General features: G+C 46.1%; 1 protein-coding gene, 1 non-coding gene and 1 pseudogene across 3 annotated transcripts; all 3 read right to left on the reverse strand.

Annotated features, from left to right (window-relative positions):
- Positions 1–7,968: 7,968 nt before the first annotated feature.
- On the reverse strand, positions 7,969–12,648 carry LOC136539686 (metacaspase-1-like). Of its 2 annotated transcripts, XM_066531648.1 has the most exons (5): positions 12,140–12,648; positions 11,686–12,016; positions 8,557–8,680; positions 8,235–8,432; positions 7,969–8,153 (listed from the first exon to the last, which is right to left on the reverse strand). In XM_066531648.1, exons 1-5 carry the CDS (start codon positions 12,585–12,587, stop codon positions 8,094–8,096), a joined length of 1,161 nt encoding a protein of 386 aa, XP_066387745.1. In that variant the 5' UTR covers positions 12,588–12,648; the 3' UTR covers positions 7,969–8,093. The 2 variants fall into 2 exon arrangements, with proteins under 2 accessions (XP_066387745.1, XP_066387744.1); XM_066531647.1 differs by having other exon boundaries at positions 7,969–8,432.
- Positions 12,649–15,395: 2,747 nt separating this feature from the next.
- LOC136537065 (metacaspase-1-like) lies at positions 15,396–22,325 on the reverse strand (annotated as a pseudogene).
- On the reverse strand, positions 16,512–16,597 carry TRNAM-CAU (transfer RNA methionine (anticodon CAU)). The gene is given in 2 exon segments: positions 16,512–16,547; positions 16,560–16,597. It is a non-coding gene; the product is annotated as a tRNA-Met (tRNA).
- Positions 22,326–23,143: the final 818 nt, after the last annotated feature.

Below are 23,143 nucleotides of genomic sequence, written 5' to 3' on the forward strand. Positions count from 1 at the left end.
CCCTACAAATAGCCCGATTTGTAGGGAGGGCTGGACGACTGGATATCCAGCCGCCCCTACAAATTGATTTGTAGGGACGGCTCAACAATGAAGTGCCTCCACAAATGGACGCCGAATATTAAAAAGTAAACACTAAAATTCAAATTTTGTAAACAACCTCGGATGAAGAAACAATCAAAATAAAAGTTGTAGATCTCGAAAAGTTATGAAACTTTGTAGTTGACAACTTTTTCAGTTGAGATCATTTACTACTTGAAAATACTGTTTGAAATTATTGTTCCCGTTTTGTCCTCTAATTCAGAACCAATTCTTAAAACTGGTCTAGTTTTCGTATACGAACTCTGATTTCGACGTTCCATATATCAAAATCGACCAGCAAAAAATTTCGGATCCGTCCATCCCAGTATTTGCTAGGGTTCGAAATTTTTAGATTGGTCAAAAAGTGGTCACACGATCCTCTTTTCGTGGTCAAAAGGCTTTTGTTGATTTTGAGCAAGTTTTCTGAAAATTCCACATGCCACGTCTTTCACTTTTTTCAGCTCATATTTTATGTGGTTACTTCTTTTGTGCTCCTAATTGAAGAAAAAATATCAAAAAATTAAAAAGAAAAAGTCAAAATTTCTCAAAAAAACAACAACAGCCCAAAAAATAGAAAAAAAGATATGGGCAAAAGAGAAACAATATCTAGAGGAGCACATAAAGAAGGCCAAACGTTATTTTGGAACACTAATTGATTTCAGATGAAAAAATCATGAACATAGAAGTTGCAGAACTTATCAAGATCTACAAGTTTTATTTTGGTCATTTCTTCATCCGATAAAGTGGTAAAAACATTGTTCACAAAATTTACATATCTCTCTTATAGTTTCGTAAACAATAAGAGGGATATGTAACATTTGTGAACAATATTACTACCACTATGTCGGATGAATAAATGATCAAAATAAAAGTTGTAGATCTCAGAAAGTTATGAAACTCTATAGTTGACAACTTTTTAATTTGAAATCACCTTGTCAAGGAAAATTACGTTTGAATTTCTAAAATTTGAAATTTAAATTTTATAAATGACCTCAGATGGAGAAACAACCAAAATAAAAGTTGTAGATCTCGATAAGTTATGAAATGTCGCAGAACCGACCAATTTATAAGAATACAAGTATAATGGCAATCCATAAGCGGTCGCACTGTCATACTTGAATCCATATAAACCCGGTAGTCCGTCGAGTACCACGACGGGTCTCGATAAACGATTTACAACAACCAAGATCGTACAGGATTCAACATACATGCCACATATTACATACGGTTCGCAGATACTTTTCATCATCAGAGTACGAATAAAAAGTTATTACAAACTGAGTTTCGTAAACAAAGCGGAAGCAAACAAGTTCGAAGATAAAGTTTCCAACATAGTTTGATACAGTGCCAAGCCAGATCACGGTCCACAAAAGCAAAGATACGAATTACTAAAGAAGCCTGCCCAAGGCTTACTCCTCATCCACAGCGGGATAGAAGCAACTCTTGCAATAACCATGATACACAGTGCCATCTGCAACAATGGAAAAATAAACCCTGAGTACAAGAAGGTACTCAGCTAGACTTACCCGTCATGAACAAGAAATAAAATGACTCCAAGGATTATGCAAGGCTGTATAAGTGGACGTAACTTGACAACATTTTACGAAGAAGGCAATTAACCGTTGTACAGTTATGATTCTTTTATCAAGTTAATTGTAACTATCCATTTCTAGATTAGCAACTATCCTGTGCCAAACATGTGGTATATTATTTAGAATCATACAATAGTAACCATAGCAGGTATTGTAATTCCATATTCATTTGAACCATCATGTTTCATAATATAGTTACTACGATGTTGGGACTAGCCAAGTTTCTCACTATCCGGGAGAGACGGCGATTCGAATCGATTTCAACCAGCTGGGAATTTATTCCTAACACAAACCTAGATCTATCAGCCACGATAGTCTTAGGTCACCTTTGGTACAACTCAGGTACACATTTCGCGGGTCCATACCGCGCCGCACAATCTGGAACACCAGATGCCAGGATGCTCAGGCCAAGCCTGCCCTTGGGCTCAGTCTGATCATTCCCCGGAAGGAGCGCACAACAGAACGGTTCCCGGCCTGAGTTGAATTACTCGGCTTCGCGGTCGGAATGAATTATCCGGCCAGCTAAGTGAGAGGCATGCGTTCAATCTTGTCAGAAGCGCCAACAACGGTACGGTCCTTAATCGACACAGACGGGGATAAATCCACACCCAAGACCTCCATGTCTTGTTGCTTCTCTATCAACGTCCCGTCCGGTCTCAATTTATTTTTACCACATGGTTCTGTTCCACGATAGCAGATATAGCCAACCATGCTCCGGTATCCACCTATCTCTCGCAGGTGACAGGACATCACCCGACTTCTATCGGTCTAAGCATGGCTAAGCATATATTCGATCCTGGACCTATACCGGTTAAAGGGTTAATATCTAGACAAGGAATGTACATGCATCAAGTGGTTTCATTCAACTCTTATACCTAATGCATCAATCATAAATACGTAAGTAAACATTTGTAAATTACTGGGAGACTTATAATGCTCCGGGGCTTGCCTCGCAGAAAGGAAGTAGGGCGGTGGTCAGGGCACTCCGGAAGCTCCTCAGGGTTCTGCTCTACGCCTTCGGGAGCTGCGGCTTGCGGATCCTCCTGCGGGTTCCTTTCCTCTGCTTCTTCGAATTTCAGCAACGTGATCTCTTCCTCCGATCCTAGATGCATGAGTATGGTATGAGTATTACGAATGCATAATGTTAACAAGTGCATCGCGTTGTTTGAGTAGGTGCATATCTCTTCTCGATTACTACTTAACTATTTCTACAATGCATCGACTACGCCACAACCAGCAGCTACTTGTTTCACCCATAACTGGAGTTCTACAAATCCAAAAACAGTGATCCTGGACTTTCTAGAAAGCTTATCAAATTCTCTACAACTTTTTTATTAACCATTTTTACAGTCTACATTAGTTTCAATATGTAACTCATCACATTCTAGAATCAGTCCGGAAATGATTTAACATGCAATATAAAGTAAGAATACTTCTACTTTATGTAATTATTCCAAATTTGACAAACTAGAACCTACCAACAGTGTAAGCATACCAATTACAGTTAAAATGATATAATGGTGAAGCCCAAACTATTTATTAAATTACCTTTATTATTTTATTTAGATATCTAGGTTAAATAATAAATATATATCAGATGTGCTTAATAAATTCTCAAAAATTTACAGAGCCTTACTAATGCTATCAAAAGACTACTATAAAAATTTCATGTTATTTTACTAAGTAGAACATTCTATACAAAAATGATAAGGAAGCAAGGCTTGAAATAGCATAAATGGAAAATCCTATTGAAAAGTGTCAAGCAACAGATTTCTTATTTTTCTTAACATCCATATGGTACTAGCATCACCTCCAATAAATTTCATGAATTTTGGACTCATAATTAATTTATAAAAATTCATGCAAGGATTAACTATTTATAAAAGAAAAATCTATAACTATAGATCTACACATGCACTGGTCCTCAAATTTTTATCCAAGCTCATGTATGACAAGAATAGCCTACCACAAAAATTTCATAATTTTTGGAGCACAGGAACTCTAGATATAAAATAAACAAATTTGAATGCATTCAAAAGCACATTTTAAATCCTTATTTAAATCTCCAGAAATTTCTACTGTTGAAGCCAAGAACATATTTTTACTAAATACTACACTTCCTAAGCAACACAATCATATTTATTTCATAATTTTTGGAGCTACCAAACTGAAGATACAAATTTCACAAAACAAATCAAAAACTGGATTCAAAATGAGTTAGCCTTCACTACTGCTGTCGCTGACAGGTGGGACCCGCTGGTCAGGGGACCCCACGCGTCAGTGACACGGAGCAGAGCAGCGGCGCTGCTGAGCACTGCGCGGCGGCGGCTCGTCGACGGCGAGCTTTGCTAGCGGTAACGTCTTCACCACACGACCTACGTGACCTAGCGAAGCTATTGAGCCACTTGGTCGGCCTTATCGTCGACTATAAAGCTGACGGCGGCGGCCATGGCGGAGCGGCGGGGCTGGACCACGGTGGTACGCCGGTGGAGGCCAAGGTGACCCAAATTAGCGCGTGGACAAGCACCAGTGGACTACAAGGAAGCTGTTGCTCGCGCTATCGTGGCCTGCGGTGGTCGGGTTGGGCCTGGCCACGGCGACGGAGGGTAGCGGAGGAGCTCCGGCGAGGCGCTGCACGGCACTGGGGCTTACCAAGCTTGGTCAGCGAGCACGGGAGGGAGCAGTGGGTCGCTGAGAAGACGGTGGAGCTTTGGTGGTGGTGCTGGAGTGGCTAGGCGCGAGCTCGCGCACGGTTATGGCGACGGCGGAGCAGCGGGAGCTCGGCTGCTGCTGCGGCGATGAAGAAAGGCCGAGGCGAAGCAAATGGAGGCGCGGGATGGCTCGGGCGGGCGCTGGCGACGTTAAGGCCGCGCTCGGGCGCGTCGTGGCCTGGGTGGGCAGAGCAGAGGCGACGCGCGGCCGTCGCCGGGGACACGCGGCGCGCGGTTTCTGAAACCGGTCGGCCATTGAACGTCGCGATTCAGTTCGTCAGTCGCGCGATGCAGAGCCTGACAGCGCGTTTTCAATTTGATTTACCGGCTAATCGGTGGCTCCTTCGTGCAAACATACTGAATAGAATTTGTAGACCTATGTACCAGCTTCAAATGTTGTTCAAGGATCGCGTTCTAATTCTCAACCGAATTCAAGTTATAATGCCCTGAAGGTCAGCTTATCAGGCTGTCAGTCAATCCATCACTTAGAAAATTTGTTAAGTGTTGAAAACTGGATTTTGCTGGTTTTTGTTATCCAAATTCAAGCATGTTAGGAGCTGAATCAATCAATGACCCAAAAATAAAAGTTGTTTCTTATGTCAAATACTACAACTTTGCTTTAGTGAACTCCTCCATGCAAGGTCCCTAACACCTAGTTCAACTTTGGTCAAACATGTCACTTTGAAATCATGATACACATTCAAACCATAGCTAAATGACCAAACTAGCCTTAGCACTAAATACCAAAGTTGTTCCTAATGATATCCTAAGCATGTTAAAACAATTTGCAAGGTCATTTAAGCATTTCATGTAGTAGTCACTCATATAGCTATTCAGGTCAACACAAGAAATATCACTTAAGTGCTTGATCATGAAATGTGGCCTTCATGAACAAGGTTCCTTTTGTTAACCTAAGTGTAGCTAAGGTGTTTTAGTGACTAGCACTACCCACTTGCATTCATTTGTACATGATCATATGCATATGTTCTAAGAAACACGAGATAACAAGTAATGTTTCATATGTTTCGATCAAATGTTTCAATTGTAAATGATGATTTATGATTGCTTGATGCTCATGCTCATGTTATGCAAGTCAAGTTATGCAAGGCTAACACCCGAGGTGTTACATGAAACTTTGTAGTTGACAACTTTTTGATTTGAAATCATCTTGTCAAGAAAAACTACGTTTGAATTTCTAAAATTTTGAAATTTGAATTTTTTAAACGACCTCGATGGACAAACAGTAAAAATAAAAGTTGTAAATCTTGAAAAGTTATGAAACTTTGTACTTGATAACTTTCTCATTTGAAACCATCTTGTCATGGAAAACTACATTCGAATTTCTATTATTTGAAATTCAAATTTTATAAGTGACCTCGGATGGAAAAACTACCAAAATGAAAGTTGTGGATCTCGAAAAGTTATAAAACTTTGTAGTTGACAACTTTTTCATTTGAATTAGTTTAGAGCCTCAAACAATTAATTTATGCTCAGTTTTGTATAATACATGGGGAATCAAAATGGATTGTGGACACAAGTGAATATGAGGTGTAGTGGTAGAGGAGAAGGCGTGCGAGAGAGAGGTCACCGGTTCGAATCCTGGTCGACGCAAAGTGTGCAAAAATCGTGAAAAAATACTGCAACCATAGATTCAGGGTGTGTGTGGCTGCCGGTAGGGACCTCCTATTTTTTTTACCCTTTTTCGTGGTTTATAGAAATTGATTTGCAGGCCTATAAATCGATTTGTAGGAGCGGCCTGAGAACTGCCTCTATAATTCAGTGATTTTTAGCCACCCTTTCGTAAGGACCGCTAGCAAAAACCACCTCTACGTAAGGTTGCCAGCCGCTCCTAACATATCCTTTTTGTACGTAGTGGTGGTCAGAGCCAGAAGAAGGAAAACTCGCCTGCATCATGTCATGCGTGCCGACGCACCCGCTCCGGCATGGGAATGGGATAGCGCCGGGGCAACGCGGAGTTTTTCATTCCGGACGACAGCGGTCGATCCAGAAACGGCTGCGTGAGCTACCTAGGTCTTGTCCTGCACTGCACCTAAGGGCGCGATTGGTTCGGCAACGGTCTCCGGGCTCTCAGCCTGAGTCGCACCCGCCGACCAGTCTCAGGCACCAAGGCTGAGCACATGCAAGTCCAATGCGTTTGGTTGCTCACTGTGTCCGTTTGTCGTAGTCGTAGCCAGTTTGGCATGTGAAATTGTTTGGTTGTTGCTTATCCCGTATCGGGAAAAAATTACATGCATACAGGATATACCCAGGTTCGGTACATACACAAGTCAATCTGCTGCCACGTGGACAACTCAACAACATCTACGGCATGTATGTGCTCATCAGGTGGCAGGGCAACCGTCCTCGTTCTTTTTTTTTTCGACTGCAATTCTGTGATTGGCTCGACTCTCACGCTCGGCTCCAGGATCTCGTCCGTCGATGCTGTTGGTTATCCATGTGGCAGCAAATTGACGTCCGTATGCATGGAGCCTGGGTGCATACCGTATGCATCGAAGGGAGTGTTTGGCTGATCCTCCTAAATTTTAGTCGTTATTTCATTGAATGTTTGGACACATGCATAGAGTATTAAATATAGACTAATTATGAAACTAATTACATAGTTTACGACTAATTTGCGAGACGAATCTTTTGGGTCTAATTAGTCCATAATTTGACAATGTTTGCTATAGTAAACATGTGATAATGGTGGATTAATTAGGCTCAAAAAATTTGCCTCGTGGAGGGAATACTGACGGATTATGTAATTTATTTTTTATTAGTTTCTGAACACCCCATGCAACATCCTTCCGACACACCTCCTAAATTTTAGTAGCTGGATCCAAACATCCCCTAATTTTCTTCCACCATTCTCTGCCTCCGTGTCATACGCGCGCGCTTTGAACTGCGCAGCTGTTTTGCATCCTGTCGCCCAGGTTTGCTGTTTGGATCCGGTGACTAAAATTTAGGAGGTGTGACGAGAGGATGTTGCATGGGGTGTTCGGATACTAATAAAAAAACAAATAACATAATCCATCAGTACTTCACGAGACGAATTTTTTAAGCCTAATTAATCCGTCATTAGCACATGTTACTATAGCACCACGTTGTCAAATCATGGACTAATTAGGCTTAAAAGATTCGTCTCGCAAATTAGTCGCAAACTATACAATTAGTTTCGTAATTAGTTTGTATTTAATACTTCATACATGTGTCCAAACATTCGATAGAACAGTGATTAAAATTTAAGAGGGACAACCAAACACCACCTTAATTTAGCCAAACAAACGTCCGCTACCTACATGTGGAGGGCCTGGCTGGGCTAAAACCAGCCAACCAATCACGCCCAACTTCGTATGGCCGTTGGCGCGCCTCTGGAGTTTTTCTTCCTCGGTTAGGTCCTGTTTGATACCCGTCGAATTATAATAATCGGATTATATAATCAAGTTATGATCTAAATAAGATTGATTATATGATGCGTTGTTATAATTAACCTGAGTCTTAGCGTATCTGACACCTGTTGCTGTGCGCTACACAAAAAGGTGCTGGTGTGCTTGGCGCGTGGCACGACTTGATTCACGTGTAAAATATACTCACATGCCAGATATGCACAGGCTTGAACTGACGGATCGAGTTACACACGGACACACCGGTACACAGCACAACAATGACATTCAGATCAAGTTACGAATTAGCAGCCGACGAGACGACCAAATCAGAGCAGGAATGGCTTCCTGTAGATGTCAAACATCTCTGAAGAACAAAGCTGAGGCTCCTGCGCATATACATGCAGCCAAGAGTGAGTGAGAGGAGTGGCAGTCCAACAATCACGCCGTGTCGAGATGAAGAAGATCACCTGCACGCCGCTGGACGGGATCATCCAGCGGACGAAGGAGCCGAGCCTGCCGGGGAGGCGGCGGCTACCCTGGCCGTCGCGGATCCTCGTCCTCATCGCGCTCAGCAGCCGCCCGTACGTCGTCCCCGGATCGGCCTCCACGGCCTTGATGAAGCTGTCCGTCATGGCGCCGATCGAAGACGACTCATCAGAAAATCCCTGTACGTTTTCAATGCATCATCATGTTCATAAACGATATGATCAGCGCAACATCTGATACCCGCATCTTGTCAGAACTGTTTCGACAGCAGAGGACGGAGTTTTGGTTGAGAGGTGGACATACGCTGGCGTCGGCGGACTTCTGGTCGTCGCTGCAGCCGCTGATGGAGATGGCCAGGCCTCCGTTGGGGCACTTCGTCAACATGCCCGAAGGGCGGGAGTGATTCTCCCACTGCCAGTACCCAGTTCTTGAAATGCAGATCGGCAAGCAATGCGTCATTTTCTGATAGATGTGTTTTGAACATCTACAGCTGAAATGCACAGACCCGCTGGCACGCCTTGACAAAATGCTGAGGAACCTGGTTCGCGCCCTCCAGAGATGGGCAGCAACTAGGATTGGAGATGTTCGGGCGCAGCTTCTGATGGCCCGCGAGATCGTGCGGCGAATGGACACCGCGCAAGAGCAGAGGCAGCTGAGCGACGGCGAGACGGCCTTACGCAAGCGAATGAAGCTGCAATGCCTTGGCCTCTCATCAATGGAGAGAACGATGGCGAGGCAACGCTCTCGGTTACGGCAACTCAGCGACGGAGACGCCAACACCGCTTATTTCCACATGATCGCAAGGGGACGCAAACGGAAAAACTTCATACCTGCCCTGGCCATCGACGGCCACACGGTTGCGGAACACGCACTGATGGAGCAGGTACTCCATGCTCACTTCTCCAACGTCTTTGGGACTGCACCGAGCAGCGGCACCACGCTTGATTTCTCCGCGATCGGCGCGCTGCCGCTCGATCTGGGGGAGCTGGACAACCCAATCACCGACGACGAGACTTGGGCAGCCATCAAAGCCATGCCGAGCGACCGCGCGCCCGGGCCCGACGGGTTCCCTGGGGCGTTCTACAAAACGGCATGGTCGACCATCAAGCCACAGGTCATGGACGCCATCCAGGCCTTCTGCTACGGCAACAAGCAGCGACTCAACAAGCTAAATAACGCTATTGTGGTGCTGCTCCCGAAGAGGGTAGGAGCCAACACGCCGGCCGACTTCCGCCCGATTACCATGATCCATAGTTTCGCCAAGCTGCTATCCAAAATTCTGGCAATGCGGCTGGCACCAAGACTGAAAGACATCGTCGACAAGAACCAGAACGCCTTCATCCAAGGCCGGTCAATTCATGACAACTACAAGTTCATTCAACGTGCGGCCGTCTTGATCAGGACAAGGAAGCAACCCATGCTACTACTCAAGCTTGACATATCCAAGGCGTTCGACACCCTGTCTTGGCCTTTCCTACTCGATGTGCTCAAGGCCAGAGGGTTCGGGGAATCTTGGTGCGGCTGGGTGGAAGCACTTCTGTGCACAGCCTCATCGCGGATCATGCTCAACGGCCATCAGGGCCCTTTGATACAACACTTGAGGGGCGTGCGTCAAGGAGATTCGCTGTCCCCGATGCTTTTCATCATCGCCATGGACATGCTACACCGACTTTTCGCCAAGGCGGTGAGCGACGGGGTACTCAAGCGGATGCGGCCATCGGAAATCAAATACCAATGCAGCCTATACGCTGACGACGTTATCATGTTCATCAGGCCAACAGTTCAAGAGGCGCTGGCGGTAAAACACATTCTGAACTTGTTCGGCGAGGTCTCCGGGCTCCAAACAAATATGACCAAGTGCTCCATCACCCCAATCTTTGGTGGTGAAGCGGTTTTGGACGACATCGTCGGTATACTCGGCTGCCAGGTTCAGCCCTTCCCCATCAGGTACCTCGGACTACCACTTAGCACGAAGGCCATTCCGAAGGCAAGCTTCCAGGCCTTGGTTGAGCACGTCGCGGCAAAGCTCCCTCCATGCCACGGCGCACTCATGGCCAGGAGCGGAAGACTAATCTGGATCAAGTCCGTCCTACGATCGGTGCCCATCTATGCGATGATGGCTGAAAGCTTGCCGGCCTGGGCGCGCAAGGGGATCGACGCTATCTGCCGCCGGTTCTTCTGGGCTGGTGCCGACCAGTCAGTACGAGGGAAGTGCATGGTAGATTGGCCCACATGCTGCAGACCAACGGAGCTCGGCGGGCTGGGGATCACGGACATCAAGCTGACGGGTTACGCCCTGCAAACACGCTGGCTATGGCTGCAAAAAGCCGACCAGGACAGAGCTTGGAGCCAACTGCCGATCAAGACATGCCCCCAGGTGCAAGCTTTCTTCAAGGCGTCCACGTACTCGGTCGTCGGCAACGGGGAACAGACGTTCTTCTGGGAAGATAGATGGCTCAATGGAGAGTCGGTGGGCGAGTTCGCGCCATGTCTTCTCAGTCTGGTACCGCAAGCAATCCGTAGCCGACAAACAGTGAGCATGGCCATGAACAACAGGACCTGGGCACGGAGCTTCACCAGTGGAATGTCCATGCAGGCGATCATCGATTACCTGCACCTATGGCAACTGCTGGAGGGCGTCCAGCTGACTGGAGAGCGAGACCGCACGATGTGGCGCTGGACGGCGAGCGGCGAGTACACGGCTAAATCGGCCTATACAATGCTGCACGTCGGCTCATCTCCATTCCCCTGGCCACAAACTCATTTGGAAAACATGGGCACCACTCAAAGTAAAGATCTTCCTATGGCTGGCCATGCGTCGGCGGAACTGGACCGGCGACAGGAGAAGAAGACATGGTCTTGAAGCCCGGGAAAACTGCTACCTCTGCGACCAAGAGCCCGAGACTATCGATCATATCATGGCGACTTGCTCCTTTACCAGAGAGATATGGTTCTTGGTGCTCAGGGCCCTAGGAAATCCTAATCGCCTCAGGCCGCAGTCACCACCTTGGGCTGGTGGCGACGAATTCGGGCAGCAGCACCCGGTGAGCGAAGGAAAGGTCTCGACACGCTCTTCGCCCTCGTGTCCTGGCAGCTGTGGAAGGAACGCAACGCGCGGTGTTTCAGAAGCTTGACAGCTTCCATCGCCGAGACGCTCCACATGATCAAGATCGAAGCTGATCGTTGGATCGAAGCGGGAGCTCAGGGCCTACGTTGCCTGGCGCAAAGATGACAGCTGCCTCCCTTCTAATCGAAACTTCGATGTGCTTAATTACAATGTAGTCACCAAACAATTGTCACTGCCGTCTACGACATTCTTGTAACATAAACCTTCCTTCTTCTAATGCAAAGATACGCACTCTCGTGCGCATTCGCGAAAAAAAAAACAGCTGAAATGCAGAGCCTGCGACTGCATGGTACCTACATACATACCTGGACATGCGGCAGAGGTAGGGGAGGTCGAGGATGGTGCCGCTGTGGCAGGTGTCCACGATGGCGTGCAGCTTCACGCCCTTGCCGAGCGGGCGCACGATGATCTCGTTGATCTCGTCGTCCAGGATCTTGCCGCTCCGCTCGAAGTCCATCGGGCACAGCGCCTCGTTGTACCCGTCCACCTCGTCGTCGTTCATGTCCAGCTTCTGCACGCCGTGGCCGGAGAAGTGGAACACAAGCGAGTCGCCGCTGCGGGAGCCCTTCACCAGCCACCACATCGCCCGCAGCAGGTTCTCCCTCGTCGGCACCCTGGTGGGGTCACTCTCCTTCTCTGTCGCGCAGTTGCCACATGCATACGCAAGAAATCAATCAGTCTTCGCTACCTCTCGAATGGTTCTTGATGAACGACGACGATCCAATCCAAGCAAGTCCATTGGTTTATTAATCAATTTACCAGTGAGCTCGAGGATGCAGGCGCTCGGGAACCCGAACCTGTCGCAGAGGAGGCTCCTCATCTCCTTGACGTCGTTGAACGTGCCCCTGAGCTCATGCTTGGTGCCCGTGTAGCTGACCCCGACCAGGAGCGCCCGCTTACTCCCGCCGCCGCTCACCCTCCTGGGGTAGCCCGCCGGGATCTCGACGAGCCCCACGGGGACCGGCGGCGGCCGCGGCAGTGAGGCTGCCGCCGCGAGCGTCCTCGTCGTCGTGGCGCTCTCGCCCACGGCGCCGCCGCGCTGGTGCTGGTGGTGCTCGATGCGCGTCACCCCGTGGCAGAACGCGCACCGGACGCTAGAGCCGGACCCTGGCGGCGGCGGCGCCGCGAGGCCCATGCCGCAGTGGCTGCACCACGACGTCGCCGCCGTCTCCCCGCTCGCCATGCCGACCGGCCTCGTGTTGCCCATGAGGATGATCGACGTATGCACAGTGTTGTTCTAGATGCAAGGTGTGCGTAGAGCAAGTCATATGCGCCCGTTGTGGACTTTATTAGCTTGTAAGTGAAGCAACCTGTGGGCCGTCATCTGCCAGCTGCTGCTTTCTTCGATCTGTGGTTAACACAGAACGTGATTCGTGCCATACTGTTTTGTGCGCTGTACGAGCTTTGTTAACATCCAAAAATGTGCCACTATGCAAATTGGACAATGCTAATAAGTTCTCGGCATCACGGAGGTATCAGAAAATATTTGCCTAAGGCCCTATTTAGATGTGAAAATTTTTGGCTTTTGGCTACTGTAGCATTTTTGTTTGTATTTGGCAAAAAATGTCCAATTATGGACTATTTAGGCTTAAAAGATTCGTCTCGCCAATTACGGGTAAAATGTGCAATTAGTTATTTTTTTTACCTACATTTAATGCTCCATGCATGTGCCGCAAGATTTGATGTGACGGAGAATCTTGAAAAAATTTGGTTTTTGGGTGGCATCTAAACAGGGCCTAAATCGGCTAGCCCAGTTTCTCTGCGCCAAACGCTGGTTCCCAAACCTGTCAGGCCGGTTTTTTTCCTGTTTTGTGTGTCTTTAACAATCTTTGCATCGTGCCACTGACAATCTTTGCAGCTACTCCCTCTACCCTCCGTCCTCCGTCCCTAAATATAAAGTATAAAATAATCCATGATGCCTCTATTAAACAGTTGAAACCGTCGCTGATAGGCACAAATTTCAGGTTGGCTAGCTATTGGGTTAGATTGGTGCCATTTAAACCACAATCAAATTTAAATCTGGTGCCCCTGCACACTAACTAGACGTTGTCAAACATTAGACTTGTCCTGCACCCCACCTTAGAATTCCGATGTACTATCCTGAGGAGTGGGTCCTCTCCAGATGCACCTCAAAGCTCTAGTGAAATCGCCGGCGCACCATCAGAGATCTTTGATGCTCTCTTCACTTCTCAATCATCTATGCATTAGCTCTATGACGAAACCCCGGTGCTCACACCGGAAGTATGTCTTGTACATCTTCCTTACTGCCTTGTACTGGGCCTCGCCAAAAAAACTCCGGTGCCACCGGACCACCCCCGCTCATTGCACCTCTCTTGTGTTCTTTCTTCGCATCCATTTCTTTAGGTTTCACTTGTATGTCTTGAGCTTCTTTCTTATCCTCTTGAGTATTCAAAGCACCTATTTGATTCTCATTTGAGGTATTGATTGCTTGATCTTTACCTTAACCTAGCTCAAGTCCATCTCTTGCATCAATAGTACTAAGTACCTTGTATACTAGAAAATGCTGGTAGTCCTAATGGTTCTATTGTCTATCAACATGTATGCGAGAAAACATTGTTAGTACTAATGGTTATATTGTCAATAAACCACAAAAATCACTAAACCCTTGCTAGGGTCCATATTTCTTACAAGGATATTCACCTCTTCCACCATTCTACTTGAAGACTTCCTCTCCTTGTGCGATGTTGGATGGAAGTATATTCAGCTCAGATGTACTAGGAAAGGTGTTTCCATCAACTTTAAGGGAGATATTGTGTCTAGTATGCCCCGGTTTGCCTGGGTCCCACCACCTTTAGTCCCGTTTCCGTTGGGTGATCCCTCGGATGGAGGGAAGTGATAGATCGACATAGTTACAAGGGGTGCCGTGGATGCACAATGGCCATGGTGTGCCGATGAGTATGTTGTTTGGTGGTGGCGCTCTAAAATGATCAATGGTCGTTTTATGGGTCATGTCATGCCTTATTGGCTTGTCTCTTCATTTGTATCTGTATGTGAGTTGTGTTCCTCTTATTTCTTTGTCATGCCCGGTGGTATCTTCTACTTGTGTTATATGTTCTTTGCTCCTTTGTTGTGTCCTGTTGTACTCCTACTTTTGTAACCCTGTGCTTTGCCACACTTATCATGAGAAGTTCAGGTCAGCAATCGCCTACCATAGTTGCCCTCAAAGAAATAGGTTCAGTTCAGTCCTTATCATTCCTTGTAGGAACACTACATATATCATTTGAGGTTGTCCTTTTGATGTGAAATGGTTCATGATTACCTTAGCCCACTTAACTAGGCCCATGGTACTCGGGACCCCTCTGTCCAAGTTCTAGCATACAATAACTTCTTTGTGCATATGCCAGATTAATTACCCCAAGAAAGAAGTGAAGGAATGGTTGGGCCTTTGTGATGCATGTCGCGTTAGATGTTGAGAGATATGGAACGGGCGAAAGATTTGTGCTTAAGAAAAGAAAGAATAATTTACACTTGTGAAATATTTAATTACGTGTGAATCACGTGTGTATACCGGAGCATGTGGGAGACAGATAATGCGACTGTTTGGTTCAGCTATGAGATATGTGTTATGAAAAAGAGTAAGTTGTTTGGTTAAAACAGCTATGAGACATATCTCCTCTCTTTTATCTCCCTTGAAACAGTCGTAAATGTTTATCTATTTTTAGGAAAAGCAGAAAGCTGAAAGGCAAAATCAGGGTCTAAGATGCTCCGAAAACTATAGATCCTATTCGCTTGAGCTTATTCAAAACTACTTTTCAGCCATGGAATAGTATTTTTCTCTCATAATATTTCAGCATAAGTCAAATTTCAGAATCAGCGAACAGGATGTATACTAATTGAAAATAGTTGCTTTTGAAAAAGCAGCTTCTTCTGATTGTACCCATTTAGTTGGTGTTCTACCTTTTGACCGTAGAATCACATTCCAGAATCTGAACTAAACACAACCAAAGTAAACAGAGAAACCTCTAGACAACTTCTCACTGGCTGCCTCCCCTGGCTAAAAAAGTGCAAGGGAGAGCAGGTAGCTCATGCGGTTGACGTCGTTGACGGCGCCCCTGAGCTCGTACTTGGTGGCGGCGTAGCTGATCCCCACCAGGAGCGCGCGCTTCTTGCAGCCGCGGACGCGCGGGTAGTAGCAGCTCGCCGGCGGCTCCTGGAGCGCCGCCCCGGGCCCCGACGGAGCCTGCTGCGGCGACGTGAAGGCGTTGATGAAGCCCACGGCGGCGTGGTGCAGGCCGTGCGGGCGGCGCTCCACGCGCGTGAGGCGTGACGGCGTGGCAGAGCCCGCACCGCACGGAGCGCGCCCCGGGGGCCACGGACAGGTACGCGCCGCAGCCGGCGCACCAGGTCGCGCGCTCGCCATGCTGCGCCTGGCCCGGGGCGGCGTCCGGTCCCTCGACGGCGCGCGGGAGACGTGTCAGTCAGACGCAGCGCAGGCACACGTGGGCAACAGCTACGACCCTACGACAAGCTAGCGAGCAGCGGATGGCCAAGGCTCAGGTGCGTCACAAGTGCCAGGTGACGAGTAGTAGGGCGTAGCGTAGGTCTCTCAGTCTCATACACCGCCTCATGTGCTGACGAACATCCTGGTTCTGACTCATGAGGCGACCATTGTTTTTTCTAGATAGGGGTTTTCTCCTTCCTTTCGGTTGTGCTGCTGTGCATGGCTGCTTCTGCTTGCTTTAGTTTATTCGATTCGATTGCCATGGTGCTTTTTTGTGTGTGTGTGTGTGAGCATAACGGTGCTTTTTTGTGTGTGTGCGTGTGGGTGAGGGAGAATAGGATTCGCATTCCTCTTGCTCATGGCGGAGTGACTTAAAGGTTTCGAAATGCATATCGAAGAAGTCTTCCGCGAAAGGGGAAAATAGAATTAAAAATTAAGTGGCAAGAAGGAGAAGCAGCAGCTTGTCGAGCTGCAGAATGGAAAATGCAGAGAAAATTAAAGATGTATGTAGAAACACAATTAAGAAGGCACAAAACAATAGAATGGAAAACTCAAGAAAAAAGAATGGAAAAATGCAGAAAAAAAAACACTAAGGATGTGTGTAGAAAGGGCATGGAGAAGGCACAAAAAAGAGAATAGAAAACTCAACAGTCGAGACAAAAAAAACAATGGGGTGAGAGAGGCTCGAACTCTCGACCTCAGGATCACTCGCTTAGCTATGAGACCTACGCGTTAGCCAACTGCGCCACCACCCCAGTTGTTATAGTTTGCCAATTTTATAGTTATCAGTCATTCTCTAATCCGAGGGAATTCCGATTTGTGAAGGATAAAGTTCCCTCAATCTCCTCGGACTGAAGCTAATCGAACGACCTCTTAAGAAGATTATTATATTTTTTTTCTAAAAAAAAAGTATCCTTCCGTTGGGCTCCATTTGTAGCCCAACAATGTAATCCAGGTCCAAGGTGGTCTAGGCCGGGCCGTCTCGTTGAAACTTGCAGCAACGGTCCATCAGAGAGAGATTGCAACTCTGCAACAAGTCAAAAGTTGCAACGGCACACAAAAGGTTGAGGCTGTGTTGCGAAAATATAGATGCGAATGTGATTCATGTGGATGGAGAGAGGGGCCGCGGATTTGGCCATAGATCAGGTCCACCACCGACCCTTGTATTTCAAAATAAAATCATTTTCTTCGTTTGACCGTGTATTGGAAAAAAAAATAGAGTAATGTTCCTTGGTCCACCGTTCATTGGATTTGAAACATGAGGGATCAAGTTGAGACTTGAGAAGTATCTTGGTCGCATTCATATATACAATGAATAATTGACACAATAGTTAAGAGGTTTAGACTTTTCTGGATGTGTTCATTTTCCCTATTTGTCTGATAATACTAATGGCGAATTAGAGGTGTCGTGTGTTGTGTTGGGTAACATGGCTCTTGGCTTATAAATGTGCAGGTGTTAGATACCCCAAGATGGTCGCCAGGCGATGGAGAAGGTCAAACCAGTAGTCCATGCAATATGAACTGAGAGCGATGAAGGACGGACGAAAACGCTTGGATCAAAGGACTAGGAGATTGAGGATGGATCATGGGTGGCTCGTATCAGGCATATGGAAGAGTAAGAGTACAGGAGTGATGAAGACGACGTTGACCAGAGTCAAGGTCAGTGTTGGTCAAGATGAGGCGTCACGAGAGCACTTGAAGGATTGTCGGGACGAGGACATGGAGACTAGACACACGACGGCATCATCTAGTCACATCTAACGAGGATGTGCATGAGGGTTTATTTGTTCGTTTAGTCCTCAAAACGTAGCAGGAACAGTTTAGTGGTTTGAGACTCAAAACTATCGACTATGAGTTTGACCAGCTTGGGCCTCAAAACCAGGAGTGGTGAGTGAGAGAACGCCTTGGTCTCTAAATTATATCACTCAAACAAACAAGCTACTCTAGCAAAACTAACTACAACTAGCAAGAGCTACTAAAAAGGCAACTAAAACAAGTTGTCACTAGAGCTACTTCTACATTAAGCTAGTCAAGCAACTAACACACAAGACGAGTATATGAATATAATTGCAAGAGTAATAGTAGGCAAACCACACGGGGCAAGTCATTTGACACAATGATATATCCCCCGAGATTTGGTTGCTCGCCGACGACCTACATCCTTATTGTGCGCGAGTCCAAAATTGGTGGTTCGCGTGCTAATTGGTCTTACACGCTAAGCCACGATTCAAATTGATCAGATAAGTTCTTGTCAAAGCGAAGACCGTGAAGCGAAGCACACCTACACGTGCACGATCCGCTCCTGGCGTTTTGTTGAACAGATATATATTTTTAACACATGTGAAAAACGAAAACGGAGCTTATCTTATGGAAAAGTGTTTTCATTGTTTTTAACAGCCTGTATGGGAATGGTACCTGCAGGAGATCCTCAAAGAGCAACTCTGGTCGAATCGTGGCTCGTTGGAGTACACTTCTTCATGTGGTTCTTGCGGCAAGTCAAAAGTTCGAGGAGATTTGGGTGCTAATTGGAGTACACTTCTGTCTTGATTGAGCTGCCTTCATGTGTTGTTGGATGATACGTACTTGTTCTTCGGCTTCATTGACAAAATCAATACCAAAGTATCTCCTTTCACCGGGCTCAATCCAATTCAATGGAGTTCTACACTTTCTGCCATACAAGGCTTCAAATGGAGCCATTTTGATACTCGCTTGATAACTGTTGTTATAGGAGAATTCAGCTAAAGGTAACCATTTCTCCCATGAACCTTTTGAAGATATAACACAAGCTCTAAGTAAATCTTCTAGGATTTGGTTCACTCGCTCTGTCTGTCCTGAAGTTTGCGGATGATAAGCTGAACTTCTGATTAGCTTGGTCCCCAAAGCTTGGTGTAAGTGCTCCCAGAAACGAGCTATGAACTGTGGTCCTCTATCTGAGATTATGGTCCTGGGTACTCCATGCAATCTCACGATCTGGGATACATATATCTCAGCGTATTTCCCAACTATATACCGCGTGTTCACGGGTATAAAGTGTGCTCACTTGGTGAGACGATCAACAATGACCCAGATTGAATCGTGACCTTGTGGCGTCATTGGAAGGCCTGTGATAAAGTCCATGCTGATTTCCTCCCATTTCCATCCTGGAATAGGCAATGGCTGAAGTAATCCAGCGGTTTTCATATGGACAGCTTTCACTCTACTGCAGTTATCACACCTAGCAACATAGGCTGTGATCTCTTTCTTCATCTTAGTCCACCAAAAATGGGTTCTTAAATCTTGATACATTTTACTACTACCCGGATGGATAGACAATTTGGACGAGTGAGCTTCCTCTAAGATTTGATTCCTGAGCTCACGGTCTTTTGGTACCACTAGCCGGTCCTCGAACCATAATACACCTCTTTCGTCCAATCTAAAATATTTGGTTTCTTGCTCTTGCATTTTTCTCTTAATGTGACTTATTCCTACATCTGTCTGCTGTAGCTCTATGATTTTGCCCTCAAGCGAACAACTGATTGTGATATTGTGTAGTACAGCAGGATGTAGCAAGTTGAATCCATCTTCCAATAGTGCCTCCACAGTGTTGCAATGGGACTTCCGACTAAGTGCATCGGCTACTACATTAGCTTTACCCGGATGGTAATGCACTTCCAAATTATAGTCCTTAATCAATTCTAACCATCTTCGTTGTCTCATGTTCAGCTCTGGCTAGGTAAAGATATACTTGAGGCTTTTGTGGTCAGTATAGATATGACATACATTGCCCAACAAGTAATGTTTCCATATCTTTAATGCATGAACGACGGCTGCAAGTTCCAAATCATGTGTAGGGTAGTTGACTTCATGTTTTCTCAATTGCCGAGAGGCATATGCAATTACTCTCCCTTCTTGCATAAGCACACATCCCAAACCTATTCCTGATGCATCACAAAATACATCAAAAGGCTTTTCAATGTCTAGTTGTGCTAGCACAGGCGCTGTAGTCAACAAAGTTCTGAGGGTGTGAAAAGCTATTTCACATTCTGGGGTCCATTTGTATTTCTCATCTTTCTGAAGTAGTCTGGTCATAGGCTTAGCTATCTTTGAGAAGTCTGAAATAAACCAGCGATAGTATCCTGCTAACCCTAGAAAACTCTAAACTTCATGAACCGAAGTTGGGGCTTTCCAATCCATGACCTCTTGTACTTTTAATGGGTCTACTGAGATTCCATCTCTTGATAAGATGTGACCTAAGAAAGGTACTTTGCTCATCCAAAATTCACATTTGTTAAACTTGGCATATAGCTTATGCTCCCTCAATCTGGATAGGACAATCCTCAGATGCTCTTCATGATCTGACTCATTTTCTGAATAAATCAATATGTCATCGATAAACACGACCACGAACTTATCAAGTTCGGGCATGAATACTGAGTTCATCAGGTACATGAAATAGGCTAGAGCATTTGTTAGTCTGAAAGATATAACCAAATACTCGTATAAGCCATACCTAGTAGAGAAAGCAGTTTTAGGTATATCCTCCGATCTGATCTTTATCTGATGGTAACCTAATCTCAATTCAATTTTGGAGAATACCTTTGCCTTTGCTAGCTGATCGAACAAGATGTCGATGCGGGGCAACGGATACTTGTTCTTGATGGTCACAGCATTGAGTGGTCTGTAATCTACACACATTCTCAGTGACTTATCCGTCTTTTTCACAAACAATGCTGGACATCCCCACGGAGATGAGCTAGGTTGGATAATACCTTTGTCCAATAGATCTTGCAATTGAACCTTAAGTTCTGCTAACTCATTGGGTGGCATTCTATAGGGCCTTCTAGATATGGGTGCGGTACCTGGCACTAATTCAATCTTAAATTCCACGTCCCTATCCAGTGGTAGACCTAGTAATTCCTCTGGAAATACATCCGGAAACTCACAAACCACGGGGATATCACATATGGTAGTGGTTTGGATAGCACAGGCTAAATGTTGGGGTTTGAATTCACGGGAGAGTGGAACTAGAAAAGCATTCCCTCCCGTGGGTTCTCTCAACATAACAGTACGGGTGCTAGTGTCAATAAGAACACCATGATCCTTCATCCAATTCATGCCTAAGATTACACTTATCGACAACCCTGGCAATATTATCAAATCTGTTGTGTACTCCCTCCCTTGTATCAAGATGAGTACATTTTTTACTATCTTTTTGGTAGTAACAGTTCCCCCTACTGAACTTATGTTAAAACCCCCTTTGCTTACTTCAATTATTTCTTGATCATGTCTAGATGCAAATGCTTGACTCATAAATGAATGAGAAGCTCCCAAATCAAATAAAACAACAGCGGGATGCTTGTTGACGAGAAACATACCAGCCGTGACAACTTCTCCGGCGGGCACTTCCTCCACAGCGGTATAATGCACTTGTCCTTGACGTGCCCTGGCATTCACCTGCCTCTGATTGTTCTGATTTGGGTTGCCATTCCTCTTGGGGTGGGGGCACTCCTTGGACCAATGACCTAGTTGGTTGCAGTTGAAACATGGTTGATTACTTCTGAATTCGGTGGAGCTGTCCTGATTACCATTTCCTTTTGGTAAGGCAATAGTGAACGCCTTACGGAATGGTTTCTATGGCCTATTATTCTGAGCTTTCGGTGGTGGAGGCCTAAACTTGGGTGCAGGTGGACAGAATTGTGGCCTAGCTATGATAGGCGCTTTCGACTGGAAAGATCCGGATGCACCGGCCTCATATGCCCTCTTGCGACCTTTAGCAACTGCATGCATGTTGTTGTGGTTTTCTTGGGTCAAGGCATCACTAATAAACTCATTGTACGTGGCACATCGAGAATTTGCCATAGTCTTCATCAGTTTGGTACCCAAACCCCGCTTGAAACTCTCAATCTTTTTCTTTTCAGTATCCACGAAACTTGGAGCATATCTTGACAAGTTGTTGAATGCGTGCATATATTCTGTGAGTGACTTTGTTCCCTGAGTGAGCCTCATAAATTCAGCTGCTTTCATGCGCATTAGGCCCAGGGGAATATGGTGTCCCCTAAAAGCCAGCTTGAATTGATCCCAGGTCACTCTCGCATTAGCAGGCAGAGACGATAGGAAGTGCGTCCACCAGATTCCTGCTGGTCCTTATAGCTGATGAGAAGCATATTCAGCTTTCAGGTGCTCTGTGACCCTTAGCAGACGAAATTTCTGCTTGATGGTATTTAGCCACTCATCGGCCTGCAGCGGTTCCTCAGCCACCTTGAAGATCGGAGGCTTCATGTCCAGAAACTCCTTGAATGAACTGTGCTGATTTGGCTTGGCCCCTGGTTGCTGTGGGTGGCCACGAGCAGTGTTTTGCGCGATAAGGCGCAAAGCTTCTTCCATTGTCCTCTGGCTCCCCAGGAACTGGGTAAAGAATTCCTAAACAGACAGCGGCGGTGGGGGTGGCAAGTCATCCTGGTTGCCATCCTGGCTACCACCAGCTCCAGCACGGGTGCGCGTCATCTACGAAGTTGCAACAATAAGCGATTATTGTTTGATGCCAAGAGATTGCAGATGAATTAGGTACTCATGCCAAACTGAAATTACTAGAGAAAGTTCTCAAAAGCACAATAAAACAGAGGCATAACAATTCATTCTCGCAACATGACATCACCAATTTGACCACTTATCGTGCTCATGACGCATGCAAATTTAAATCATGATTACCGACAAAGGACTGGAATTGCACTGATGTTCATCCAAACGTGCAATTAATCAACATTACATGATAGTCTAGTTACTAATGCCAACTTCAAACTACAGGTCCATTACATGAATAAAGGTGATACATTAGTCCTTCCACTAAGTGCTAAGCGATCTAATCCTCCTCATGATCACTATCGAGGTCAGATGCAGAATCATCTCCTGCCTCAGGTTCTACTTCTTCTTCAGGCTCCACTTCTTCTTCTTCGTACCCTTCTAGATCCATTTCTGTGGCTCCAGGTGGGACATAAGGGTGGAGCTGATTGTTTAGTAGATGAACCTCTTCATATAGATTATTGTTGTATTCTTCCGCATTAGCCAGCTGCTGTCCCAGCTCAAACTGTCGAGCTCTTAGGACATCTTCCCTGGACCAGGCTGCATTCCGCTGGTGAGTTAACCGAGTCATTTCTTTAGTGAGCCTTTCAATCTTGGCGTCGTGCTCCCTCTGAAGCTGACGTCGGTCCTCGCGGGCATGACCAAGAGCACCAGACACACTTCTGAGGCTACCTTCTACTCCATCTAACACTCTCATCACTGTGAACATGGCGCTCATGGCAGGGTTATCACTGTTCTACCCT

Source organism: Miscanthus floridulus, chromosome 2, assembly GCF_019320115.1.
Source record: "Miscanthus floridulus cultivar M001 chromosome 2, ASM1932011v1, whole genome shotgun sequence".
Classification (NCBI taxonomy): domain Eukaryota; kingdom Viridiplantae; phylum Streptophyta; class Magnoliopsida; order Poales; family Poaceae; genus Miscanthus; species Miscanthus floridulus.

What these genes read in the sequence shown, in the direction of transcription:
- LOC136539686 (XM_066531647.1), bottom strand. Translation starts at nt 12,587, where the DNA reads ATGGGCAACACGAGGCCGGTCGGCATGGCGAGCGGGGAGACGGCGGCG. An exon ending in CTGCATCCTCGAGCTCACTG is followed by an intron (nt 12,017 to 12,139) that starts GTAAATTGATTA and finishes ACTGCGCGACAG; the next exon opens with AGAAGGAGAGTGACCCCACC. An exon ending in AGAAGTCCGCCGACGCCAGC is followed by an intron (nt 8,433 to 8,556) that starts GTATGTCCACCT and finishes GAAAACGTACAG; the next exon opens with GGATTTTCTGATGAGTCGTC.